General features: G+C 37.9%; 1 protein-coding gene, 1 long non-coding RNA gene and 1 other non-coding gene across 4 annotated transcripts in view; all 3 read left to right on the plus strand.

The window, feature by feature from the left end:
- The first annotated feature begins 303 nt into the window (after nucleotides 1–303).
- Nucleotides 304–2,612, plus strand: LOC119052752 (cytochrome c oxidase subunit 7C, mitochondrial). The gene is made up of 3 exons (XM_053664419.1): nucleotides 304–496; nucleotides 1,464–1,607; nucleotides 2,467–2,612. The coding sequence occupies exons 1-2, from the start codon at nucleotides 422–424 to the stop codon at nucleotides 1,578–1,580; spliced, it is 192 nt and encodes a 63-aa protein (XP_053520394.1). The 5' UTR covers nucleotides 304–421; the 3' UTR covers nucleotides 1,581–1,607; nucleotides 2,467–2,612.
- On the plus strand, nucleotides 2,304–2,366 carry LOC119052757 (small nucleolar RNA Z39). Its single transcript, XR_005083188.1, has one exon. It is a non-coding gene; the product is annotated as a small nucleolar RNA Z39 (small nucleolar RNA).
- Nucleotides 2,613–6,566: 3,954 nt separating the features above from the next.
- LOC119052753 (uncharacterized) overlaps nucleotides 6,567–13,319 on the plus strand; it is a 30,091-nt gene continuing 23,338 nt past the window's right edge. For both annotated transcript variants that reach the window (XR_008391461.1, XR_008391462.1), the window contains exon 1: nucleotides 6,567–6,740. This is a non-coding gene — a long non-coding RNA (uncharacterized LOC119052753). The remainder of the gene's footprint in view (nucleotides 6,741–13,319) is intronic.

Below are 13,319 nucleotides of genomic sequence, written 5' to 3' on the forward strand. Positions count from 1 at the left end.
GCGTATTTTCCTGTTCCATAAACTAGAGCACACGCGGTGAAACTGCTTCACTAAATTGAGTAAAAGTCGGGCTGGGGAATACGAATCCTGTCAAGAACGCGATAGTAACTCAGATCTGAACAAATCAATCCTTGCCCCTAGGAACTAATGTGGGCTCTGGCCCTCTTTGAGACTGACGCGGGACTACAATTCCCACAATTCTTCAGGGCCAACAAGAACACGCAATGTTATGAACTACAATTCCCACAACACACGGAGCTCATGACGTCATCACGATTTCCGAATGCTCTGCCCCATTTCCCATCTTCCCTTTCCGTACTAGCTCAGAAGGGGACAAGGTCGAGAAAAAAGGTCTTAGTGTGATAGCGCCATTTTTTGCCATTTCGGTGTATGCTCGTTTCGCAGGGCTTCCAACAGCAAAATGTTGGGACAGAGCATTCGGAGATTCACAACCTCTGTGGTCCGTAGGAGCCACTATGAGGAAGGTCCAGGGAAGGTTAGTATATAAGGGGCCCGGGTTCGTTGGGGTGGGGGCAGTTGGCTGCAACTCGCTGATCTCTGTGGAAAGCTCGGTAGTAAGCCTGCAATTTGGTGTGGAACGCCGACCAGCATTCCACTTCCCCCAGAGAGAAAGCTCAGGACCCTGGATGCGGGGAAAGGAAATGAGCAGGTAGAGCTGGAGGCCCTTCCACCCCCTCCAACATTTGGCGGCGGGGGTTGCGGGAGGTCGTGGACACCTTGTCGGTAGCTCTTGTGTCTTAAAAGCCAAAATAGAGGTCTCCGGATTCAGAGTGAAGGTCATGGCAAATTAATGAAGGTATGAGGGCCTGTGGTCGTGGGTCGAGTCTCTGACTAGTTGACTAAATTGTATTAACCCTCCTTGGTTGAGATTGAGTTTAAGCCTCAAATACAAATAGTTTAAATCGGGAAAGTTAGTAGTAACAACCTCCGAGGATTATGCGAGGCCTAGTAAACGGATGAGAAACTATTTTGAGGGTAGGGCTGCTTGGTTATGGAAAAAATCCTTAGTAGTACCGTTAACATTGACGTGCGTTCGTTAATAGGTGTCCAGTCCTTACCAGATAGTGAACCAGAACAATGTATTCTTCTAAAATTACTTTTGGAGAGTATTTGCATTACCTAAAATAGAAGAGAAAGTTCACTGTTTTACACCTGAGTTCTTAAGACCACTTCCTGGTGCTCAGTAAAGTCAGATAAATGTATGTATGTATGTATGTATGTATGTATGTATATACAAAAAAAAGTATATATATTTACAGTGTTATGTATGATGGTTATAAAACTTGACAGATTGTGTTTTTTTTTTTAAGTGCTGTAGTATGTGACATTTATAACCTGATTGTGTAAAAGAAAGAAAATCTGGCATTCCCTGTATGTATTTTTTACCTAAAATCAGATGACTTGAAGATCTGTTTTTGTTGCTTGTTCTCTTTTCCCAACAGAATTTGCCATTTTCGGTGGAAAACAAGTGGCGGTTACTAGCAATGATGACTGTGTATTTTGGATCTGGATTTGCTGCACCTTTCCTTATTGTAAGACACCAGCTGCTTAAAAAATAAGGATGTTTTAGCTAATCCATAAAACAGGTAATTAATTAATGAATTTATAATCTTCCCAAAGCAGTGCTTTCCTTTTATTTCTCCCTTTCTTCACCCCTCAAAAAAAAAAAATGACCTTCTCTCCCCCAAAGTTACAAAATGTTTTTGCATGTAGAGTTGATTCCTGAAGGAAAGTGTATATGTGACATTGGTGGAAGCAGGTTAATAAACTTAGAAACAAGTATTTTTTTTACCTAAAACCCAAGATTTATTTAGTACTACTGTTTGTAAGGCTCACTTTACAATAATGATTTCCTGTAGCTCCCTAGCAGGCTTGTGAAGTAGGTGATATTAACCTGATGAGAAGCAAAAACAACAAGTTGCACGGTATTTCACACCTAGTGATGGTGGACCAGTTTCAGCCAGACCTCATACTACTCATCAGGAAAGTTCTAGCAAACTGATTGCTAGTCTCTCTTGAGAGCAATATATGTTAGTATATGCCCAGAGGAGTCTTTTTGTTGTTTCGGGGGGGGGGTTAGATTCCCTGTGTGAGAGGAAAAGATTTATTTACTTAATTATAACTTAATTAAGTAAAATTATAATTTAATTATAAAAATGACACCGTTGGAAACTTCTGTGGGATAATTGGAGTAAATTCCAAGTATATTTTGGAAAATAGTTTAGTTGTCATAGTTTAGACAGGAAGTTATTTATATAAGTGGTTAATATGGAAAGATTGTGGTGCATATGATGAAGCAAATCAGTATGAATGAAATTGTGATACTGTAAACGCTTTCTGATGTACCAGACTGAAGGGTAGACAATACGTTAATGAAACTACATGATTTCTGTTAAATGAATGGGAGTTTGCAATACCACATTTTTGTGTGTTTTTTATCCGCAGGTTTGAAGAGGAGCATTTTAAGAGGCGCAGTCTCTTTGAAAAATGGATCAAACTGTTGAACTTGACATACTAGATGTATTTGTAAATAAACTTATGGCATGAATCCTTAATGCCTCTTCTCTGAAATACAAAAGGTGATAATTGGGCATGTGTGTACTTTTTTATTTGAGTATTATCCTAGTGATTTAGCTTGTTACTTGGTCTTAAATTCTGAGATTTTATTTAATTATTAATTGCCAGTTATTAATCACAACATTGGTATTTCTGTTATAAAAGAGAAATGCAACTTGACTTTAAGTCTGTAGTAATTCCCCTTTTATTTAAAGGGGGAGAAAAAAGTTACTTTTAGTTTTCCCCTTTTCTTGGAAGGAGTAAATTGCTTTTTTCCCCATGAGTTTTTTTTGTTTTGAAAAAAATGGCAAGAGGAGAACCAGTAGTGTATACTGATTAAAGTACAAAAACTTCATTTTTTTCATCTACACCTATACCCTAAAACTGAAATTTTTGTCTTAATAAATGTGCCACTGACCAATGAATCTTGTTTAGAGTGAATAAAAGGACAATATTTAAAATGGAATGTAATGGCATGTGAAATAGAATGTAAGAAATAATTACCAGGTTATTCTGGAGCTTGACTAGAAATGTGTAGAAAGATGGCCCTCACTAGTAATTGTATCAATGGGTCAAGTCACATGAATAGTGAAATGCTACTTGCCACTTAAAGTGTAGTGACTTAATTCCTAGGGCTTTGTATTAGGACAAGGAGAAACTAATAAGCTACTGAATATTTTAATCTCAATTTGGTCACTTTTGGAATATCACTGGTGTTACAAGAAGACTGTAAAGCAGAGGTATAAACTGGTGGTCTGTTTGCCCCTTGGAATTTGGTGTTGGGGTGGTGGAGGTGGGGATTCGCTGTGCTGGTTTTAAACCAGTATCTAAAACTAGAATATTCACATTGTTTTCACATAAAAATCTATATTTCTTAATTTTGAAAAATTGTTCTGGGTGGTTCTACACATCCCTTCATGAAACAAAGCAGCTGCCTCCCTTAGTCCTGAGCGTAACGTTGGATTTCTGATGTGGCCATATAGCATTAGCCGTGGATTTGCTAGTACCTTAAATTTTTCTCTCAGTATTTGAGAGGGCCTATTTTAGACTTTCCTGTAACCGCCTGGCAACTCCTTAAATAATGGATGCAGTTTAAACAACTGTCCTGCCATTCCCTGCACTTGTGTGTCAGTTTGTGCTTCTCCGTTTATGTCATGTCATCCTGTGTTGGGTGAGTTTTTCTACACAACAGTGCTGTCTAACAGTGCTGGAAAAGTAGAATCAAGAGGAGTAGATTTCATAAAGATTCTGAATTCTTGGTTCAAATCTTTGCCCTTATGTTACAAATTTAGCTATCAGTTTTTTGGAGGAGATGGAGATGAACATACCTCGTGTTTTGAGAATCAACAGGCTATGTGAAAAAACATTTTACTTTCTGGCAAGTCCTAAATGAATGGTTTTTTCAGATTGAAAATACATCAAAAGTCAAAAGTTAAGTTCATGTTGGATAGTAAGATGTAGATAGACATCTGATTTACTCATCTTCGTAAGTTAGTTTTTTGAGGATTATACAGTAAATCCTCACTTATTACCAATAGCTCTTGCAACTTGAAATAATTTAAAAAGCAGTTTTACTATAGGCTAATTGGTGTAAACGAGGTTTAAGTTCCTATGTCAAAAAAATTCACTAAGCTTACAAAGATCCAAATCACAGTATTAAACATTTAAGTGGGAACTAGATACACATTTAAGAAAGGTTAAGAGGAACACGTGGGATGATTCTGTTACCTGCTCATTCTAGTTCTGGATTGTTGGGGGCAGGAGATTCTTTGGGCAGTTTAGGATTCAAAGGCCACATTCCCTCACAGGCCACAAATCCACACTCCTACTGGCACAATTTATATGTGCCAGTTACTGTGCACGTCTTTGGGATGTGGGGGAAATCAGTACCCAGAATAAACAAGTGGGAGGAACATGCATATCGGACAGTGGTTCTGGCCAAGAATTAGTATGTTCTCGTCATAAAACAATTGAGAACCTGATTTACATGAATGAAAAAAACCTTTGCTTATACTGAGGAGGGGTAGTGGATTGTCCCATCCCCATAAAAAGGCTTCAGTAGGCTGGCTTTTACTGTATAAGTATATTGAGTGAAAGAGGCCCGACAAGTGTTCAATCTCTGTACCAGGATTCTCCAGAGGAACAACTAGATGTGCGTAGACTTAGTTTTAAGGAATTAGCTTATGTGATTGTGGAGGTTTGACAAGCCCAAAATCGGATGGGGTAATACCGAAGAGTTGCAGTTGTAGTTTGAAGCACCTACTGACAGAATTCTGTCTCCAGGGAAGTTGGTCTTTTTTTCTAGTAAGATCCTCAATTGATTGGATGAAGCTCACATCATGAAAAACAACACTCGAAATATCTGCAGTGTTTGACCAGCTATCCAGACACCATGGCCCAGCCAATTTGACACAGAAAACTAATCATCATAATTTCATATAAGCACATGACTCCAGAATAAATGTTTTGTGTTGGCTTGAATTTTTTAATACTGTAGAATATTAATTTTGTAATTATATGTATACATAGTTGTTTAAAGAAAAAAAATGAGCTAAGACGTACATGGTATAAATTGTTCAAGTTAAACCCAAAGCTATACTGCTGTTGTAGATTGGTATTTTCAGTTACTCTAGCTGCAGTTCTAACTTCAACCATGCTGATGTCAAGATGTCTGGAGTCACTGCTAAAATGGAAGTCATCATGTAATAAACTGTCACCATCAGTAAAATTCCAGCTCCTTAGCATGTCACCCTAGCCACACAGCTCCAAGGGGTTTTGTACCACCTTCATAACAGGTGCCACCTTTTCTGTCAAGCTTTTCCCTGCGGATTGCTCCCATTATCCCAAACACTAGACAGAAGTCAACCCCAGCCAGGGAACAGCTTTATAAATAATTACATCAGTATGTACTGTAAGTACTGACTTTCTTATATATCTCCTATACCAGCTTGTGATCATTCTAAAACTGGAGAGGCTTTTATTTATTCATGTATCCTGCATGTATAATTTAGTGAGCGGTCAATGGACAGTTATTGAATGGATTATTGAATTGAAGCCAAGAATGATAAAATTACCTAAGAAGAACAAGTCCCTTGGCTCCTACCTAGTCTATACACTAAAACGCCGTATGTTTTAATGTTTTCTGAATACAAATGAATTTTCCCAGGTTAATTTGCTGAGTTGGGTTCTGAACCATATGTATATTGAAATAATCCAATATTGTAGATTTAGATTAGAAGTTTCTGCCAAAATGTAACTCAACTATGTCACTGACCATACCACTTAGTCCATCTATAATTTTTTGTAGACAAGCTTCCTTGATGAAAGGAAAGTGTATGTAAATTTGCATTCTGACAGTAGCTGTTGATCTGGTTTCAGACCAACATTGAGAAGCACTGGCTTAAAGAATTAGGGAATGCATTGTATTAAATAACAAAAGACAGCTCAGTGAATTTAAGGAACTACCTTATTCAGCCTGTTATTAGAAGCTGTTTCTTTGCCATAAATCAGCTGCTACAGTTCCAGGTGTCCCATTCAGACCTGACAATATCCAGCAAGAAGAATTCCTGTTTCAAGTTATTTTTAAAGATGAAGAAGGGTTTTTTAGAAAACCATCAGAAGACTCCTTCACCATGTATTGCCAATAACGGTTACATATCCATTGTTAAATATAACACTAGGAAGTGAGTTGAACAATTAAGATTTTCTCCCAAGTATTGTGTGGGAAGAACAAACACTGAAACGAACCAGGATTCTAATAGAAAGGGAGAGGAAGTGGCTACTGGGTGTGCAGAAGGTAGTGTCTGCTGCAGCTGTTCTGTGTGGTGTACTGAAAAGAGAAACTCAAATGTCAAAATGTAGTAAGCCTTTACTTTAGTATATCCAGTAAATTAAAACCATAACACAGTTTTTAGAACTTAACAATAAGCTGATTATAGAAAAGAGAAACAATGTTAATTTTTTGTTTCTTTTCAATAGAAGACTTTCTCTATGGTAAGTAATGACAGCTTTTACATGATTTTTACTCTGTCCACATCAACACTTTTTTAAAAAAATTTACCCATTATAAAATATTTTCTTTCCGTAGCCATTGAAGTCTAACAGACCAGAAGGAATATAGCCACTTTCTATATGTCTACATTGATAAAGAGAAGACTTTTTTAGTGAGTATATAATTATGATTTATAGTTAATTTTAAAGAGACTTCTTGAATTCCTCTTTGAATGTGGGTACAAGCTAATTGGGCCTTTTTCTAACCTGGTTTATTAGACATTAGAGCTTATCAAAAACATGCCGGTTTCCTGTCTGTATGCATGGCAGAAATGAACTCTGTTTCCTTTGCTTTGACAAACGAAAATGTGAGCAGAAATAATGTTTTCCTTCATGGAAGCTTTAAAAGACTATGTAATTCACCAAGTTCCCTTCCCCCTGCTGCAGGGCCATAACCTTTATCAGCCTTGATCCCTGAGACACCGGCGAGCACAGCCCTTGGTCAGATGTTTAAAAGTGAGCAAGGAGCTTGTATTGTTTGAGGTTTATTTATTCAGCAAAACTTTGCCTCCCCTCATCAAAATACTCGGGCACTCCACGTGACCTTAAAAAGGATTACTTCACTTCTCTACATTTCTCATTCTTCAATTGCAGAATTCTGTGTCAACTCTTCCAACTTAAAATTAACTGTATCCACAACCACAAATGTGGGCACCCCACAAAAGCCTGACTGGGGGCTGTAAGGAAAGATCTTCTTTTAGCACTTCTCAAGTGTGAACAGGGGCCAGAATGATGGGGGTAAATAGCTTTTGGCTTTTCAAGTAGATTTTTGAGCTGCAGTTTTGAGTTGCTGCTTACTAGGCATTTCCACCTTATCTCTCGTTTTGATGGACCCCACCTCCCTACTGGGCACCCTATAAAAATCATAGAAAAATCAGCCCCTTCCAGATGAGCACAGGGTCAGGCCAGAACACACCGGATGCCTTGTGCAGTCACCTTCGCTACACATTGAACATCGGGAAATAGTGCAACTCTCAGTAGCATTCCTACACAAAGTTATCTCATACTAAGTTTTCCTGCCCTCTCCCAGTTTTCCCAGCCTGACAAAAGGTAGGTATCACTGTAACTGATATTGAATAATTATTAAGGGTTTTAATAGGGTTCCATATACTTTATATATATTTGCTTTATTGAAGTTTTTATTTCAAAAAAATAAAGCCACAATTAATTTCACATACATATCTGGTGAGAGAAGGGGGGAGGGATGGGGTACTTTCAGGGATCATTTCTATAGTTTGATCCATGTCCTTTAGAATATGCTTTGTATGTTTTCTTTGCTGGATTCCATAAGTTAGTACCATGCTTCATAAATATTAGACTTTCAACAAATTAGGTAAGTGGAGGTAGGATGAATACTAATTGGGTTTAGTAGCATTTCCAGATGTATGAGGGACCAATATAAGAAATTCTCTCTTGATGACTAGTAACTATTAGTTAAATATCAATATATTAATTTATCAGGCTTACATCTTTGATCTGCTCAGATTAATATTATCAACAAAATTCCCCATGTTGCATTCTAAAAGCTTTGTTCAATGCAATTCTATTCTATGTATAAACTGTGTAGTATGAAATTTTTATTCGTGCTGAAATCTCATGCGAACTACCAAAATCAATCACACTTTTCCCCGACAGAGTAGATATTAAGTTGAACCATATGAAATTACCAACATTTCATATTTTGGACATAAAAGTAGCAATTACTGATGGTTCAGTGGGCATAGTTTTAAGCTACAGGACTACTCATGAAGTTCTTTCCTTCCATATATGTGTGTGTTTGGGAAGCCATGAATTTTCCACGACCAGGAGTTGATGAAGTGTGTTATATACTCATACATCCAGTGTAGCAGAATTGCAACCAATCTAGGTATCATTTTATTGCAACTAAAGAGCAAGACAATCTGAAATTCTCAAATGAATCCTTTTCTCCAACAGTCTAACTTTTGGAGACATCACTCAATTACAATACCAAAAATATACCCTGGTGCACACAGTAGGATGACTTTACAGCAAGACCTTGGCTTGCAATCTTTGCCATTACCGTATTTAGTATGGATTGTCTGAAAAAGTCTGAATTTTAGAAAGGTATTTCTACATATTTCCAAGTAATCATAGAAAAGAGAAAATTTCCTGCTATGTACTGAATGTTTGTATTCTCCTGAAATTCATGTGGAAGCCTAATCCCCTGATGTGATGGTATTTGCCATGGAGCTTGTGGGAGGTGATTAGATCATGACACTGCAGCCCCCATAAGTGTTCAAAATTTAGACTAAGTGATAGAATCCAGTCACAAATGATCACATGGGATCCTATTTATATGAAATATTCAGAGCAGGGGATTCTATAGAAATACAAAGCTGATTACCGGTTGCCTGAGGCTGGAGGAAGGTGAGGAAGACAGGAAGGTGACGGTGAGCAGTGCAGAGCTTCTTTTTGTGGTGATGGGAAAAGTTCTAAAACTGACTATGGTGATGGTTGGCAACATGTGGGAATGTACTAAAACTGCCGAATCGTGTACTTTAAATGGGTGAAATAGATGGTATGTGAACTATATCTTAATAAAGCTGTTTAAAAAAATTTTTTAAAGAATTAGTACCCTTATAAAAGGGATCCCTGAGAGCTTCCTCATCAGACACCAAACCTGCCCAGTGACTTGATCTTGGACTCTCCAGCCTCCACACTGAGAAATTTCTGTTGTTTACAAGCCGTCCAGTCTGTGGTCCTCTGTTATAGCAGCCTGAGTGGACTGAGACTCCTCCTAAATCTAAAATTCCCCACATGTTCTCCCCCAAATCTTACTGATTGGTAGGGAAAGCAAATTCACCCATAATCTATGCCTATAATGTGACTAAGTCTGATGTAATTTAGAAGAAATATATATAGTCATTCAGATGACCAAAATACGTTTCTCATGCATATTTGCTCTTCACCACAGTTCCTAGCTCAGCTCCCAAAACATTGCTAATTTTTTGAGCAATAAGAGTAAGGGCAGCATAATATTTGGTCTGCTTTTCTCAGAGTTAATGAAAAGACTTTAGAGTCATGAAGGTGAAATGGGTGTCTCGTGACTCATAACAAGCCCCTTTCTACCAGAACTGGATTTGTGTTCATGACAGTGACATTTTAGAAAGCACCAAAGGATGGGGGCTGGTTGTCAGGGGAACCAACCTTTAATAGAAGGTTGGAACTTTCACTCCCACCCCTTGATTTCTGGGGAGGGGAGAAGGGATAGAGGTGGCATCAACTACCAATGGCCAAGGAGACAATGAATCATATCTATGCAATGGAGCCTTTAAAGAAAAACAAAAAGGACGGGGTCAGAGAGTTTCCAGGCTGGGGAACCAGAACAATAATCTAGTGAGTAAACGTGTTTCCTGAGTCCTGTGTGCCATTGTAGCACATTAGTCAAACCAAAGAGACGTTCATGAGAGCCTGTGATGTACAGCCAGCTGGTCAGAAGTAAAGGTAATAACCTGGACAGGCAAATAGCACCCTATATTGGAGGGAGTCATTGGAGCCTTCAAATTATAGCCAGTGGGTCAGAAGCACATCTAACAACCTGGGCTTGCAATTAGCATCTGAAGTGGAGGGCGGTCTTATGGGTCTGAGCCCTTTACCTCTGGAACTGATGCTACCTGTAGGTAGATGGTATCAGAATTGAGTTGAATTCTCAGCTTTCTGGTATCCCAGAATTGCTCGTTGGTATAGGAAAGCCTACACATACATACACACACGTACACTAAAATTGTGTTTAGAAACCCTAAAAACTAAAAAACAGATTTTAAGTTACATGTAAGTAGGAAAATAAGCATTCAGACCAGCAAAATCATGTGTAGAGCCTATAGCCCAGGAAAGACTTAGCACAGGGGGAGTGAGGGCAGAGGAGACATGCATGAGGGCTGGAGGTAAGGAGCCTGGGGATGTTGGGATACAGATAAAGTCACTCAAAAGCCAGTTGCACTCAGCTTGAGACCTTTCAGAATGGAGCACTGTTACCCTGACTTGAAAATGAGCAGAATCCAATGGCACCACTGCTGAGTAAACTGCAAGTATCAGGGAGGTGTACCCATGGAGACTTGCTGGTAAATGAAGAAAAAAGAAAGGGCAATTAAAGTTCCTGTAAAAACAAAGAGTCACAGATTCAGAGGATGCAGCAAGCCCTGTCCCATCAAAACATTTGTTAAAGAAATAGTAACCATCTCACAAAAAGAGAATTTTTTCTAACTTAAAAACCTAGTTAGCCTCCTCAAACTCTCACTTTGGTTACATTTAATTGGGTTACTAGTACAGCAGAGTTACATTTCCAAGTTAATAGCATATGACAGATGGCTTTCACACAAAGTTACTATAAGAAGAAAACAAGAGTTCAGCTGATGAAAATTCTGCCCCATCCCCGCAAACACTATCTTTGGAGCAAAAGAAATCTTAACACAATTCAGTGTGAATTAAATATCCTTAACATTTGCAAATATTGAAGGAAAACAAGACACCTTGAATTAAAAATTCAAAAACTTGGAACAGAAATTGGCCCTCGGGGAGCTTTGAAACAATAAAAAAATAGATGATCAAACAATAGCTGATTCAAATAGGGAAGAAGACACCTTGATCTTTGAAATTACGAGACATCTAAGGAAGGATAGAATTGTCAGAAATTTAATGAAGGAACTGAAGGAAAGGCTTAAAACAGCTGTGAAAGAAATACAAAACGAAGATGTAAAAAGGTAAAATTTGCATTCAGTGAAATGGACAAAACTTTTGAGACTATTTAATGAGTTTAGATAAATACATATACTGGGATAGTACAAATTCCTGTTAAAATAGAGAACTTTACCTTAACTGTATAAGTAGCCTCATGCCCTTTCTCAGCCAGTCCCTGCTGCATCTTTCAGAGACAACAACTTTTCTGATTATTTTCATCATAGATTAGTCTCTTCTAGAACTTTATAGTGCATGTCATTTTTGTATATTAAAGCTTAAAAAATAAAGATGCCTTAGATGCACCTATTAAGAGGTATTATTTTAGAAAACATGAATATTAATATCAGCTCTAGTTTTTTCAAAACACTTCTCAGAGAAAATAGGACCTAAGAGTTTTCTGACGACATAATACAATTGAAGAGCTATGAAAGATGGAGTTTATACAGAGTAAAAGAATTAGCAGCATCAGGTGAGGAACCAGAAAATTTTCTTCTCAGAAGTATCTTAAGTAGCACACAAAGATAAAAAAAGATTGACAAAGAAAGAGTAAGGACTAAAGTATCCTTAAAGGCAACTGCTGCATAATTACTTTTTGTGTCTCTTGTACCTAGCACTGGTACTAGGTACTGGTACCTGGTACTGTTTACCTGGTAAACAGTGTGTACTCAGTGTTTGTGGAAGTGAATTTAAGACCACTCCCAGCATACAGAAGAGTAGAACATAGTTGAAGATATGAAAATAAGTAGAACTTCATGAAGTGTGAAGAGGTCCTTGGCTTAGTCGAGGCTGAAGTTAGGATGAGATTAGATAGAGATGTGGCAAAGAGAAAAGGTTGTGGGATCGGCCAGGATTGATGTGAGGGCCAGGACTGATGCTGGGGCTACAACCCATTACAGTTTTGAGCCTGTGGGTGACAGGAGCAATATTAATGTGTCACACCTGCCTGGAGGCCTAGTAAGAAGAGTAGAAGAATAACCAGAAAGAGATCATTTAGGAATAGGAATATAAGGGTTCAATCAGGGTTGGAACATTAAAAATAAAAGGGTGAAATATTCGATATAAGATATTTGAAAATAAAATGCAGGAAAAGAACACTTCCAATTGCCCCTAATTGTTTTGTTTCAGTATTACACTTATTATATTTGTGCATTAGCTGCTTTAGCAATTCTATTATATCAGGGACATGTGCAAGATATAGTAGCTGTATCATACAGTGTCATTTCAAAAAGAAATGAGAACAGAAACTCCTTCTAAAGGCAAGCCAGTGTTAAAAGTATTTTGGCTTCTCTGTCTTTACAGTTAATTTAATTCTGGTCTTAAAATCTTAAGGCCTTTACATTCTAATACCTCTGGTAAAGTCTTTTGATGTCTTGAATACTTAACACTTTCTCTGGCATTATAAAATAACTTTATAGTGCAGTTAATCAACTGACAGTAAGAGGCAGTACTCTACAGAGAGCTCATTTTAATATTTAATAAGATGAATGTTGAACTCTAAAGTTGAAAGCAATCCCATTCACGTATACTCATACAGTGTCACTATTCCATCAAAGCAGAACTCTATGTGGTCTGCCCAAGAAGTTGCTTGACAGAGGTACATTCCTACCACCTAATATATATTTAAGTCCTCTGTTCTAAGGTGTTGTAGTGGTCTTTGAGAGAAACACTAAGGAAAGTAAGGCGGTACTTCCCATCTTTTAGGAGTACAGAAAGAAACCTAGGATTAAGGTAGCTGTCTCTATACAATTCAGGTACCAGTTAGAATAAGAGTATGTGCTGGAAGTGAGACTCAGAGCTCTGACAGCTTTGGAGAGCTGGGACTCTGGTGTGTCCAAGACAATTTTGTCAAGCTTTGGTCTCGAAGGACGGGCAGGATTGAAGTTCATAGATATGTGGGGAACATGTTGGGTCATTCAGAAATAGAGCACATATTTGCACACATATTATGGCTGTAACACTGATAAACATATTTGTATAGAGAGATGTACATATAT

This window comes from Artibeus jamaicensis, unplaced genomic scaffold (assembly GCF_021234435.1).
Source record: "Artibeus jamaicensis isolate MK-2021 breed Jamaican fruit bat unplaced genomic scaffold, CSHL_Jam_final contig_373, whole genome shotgun sequence".
NCBI lineage: Eukaryota > Metazoa > Chordata > Mammalia > Chiroptera > Phyllostomidae > Artibeus > Artibeus jamaicensis.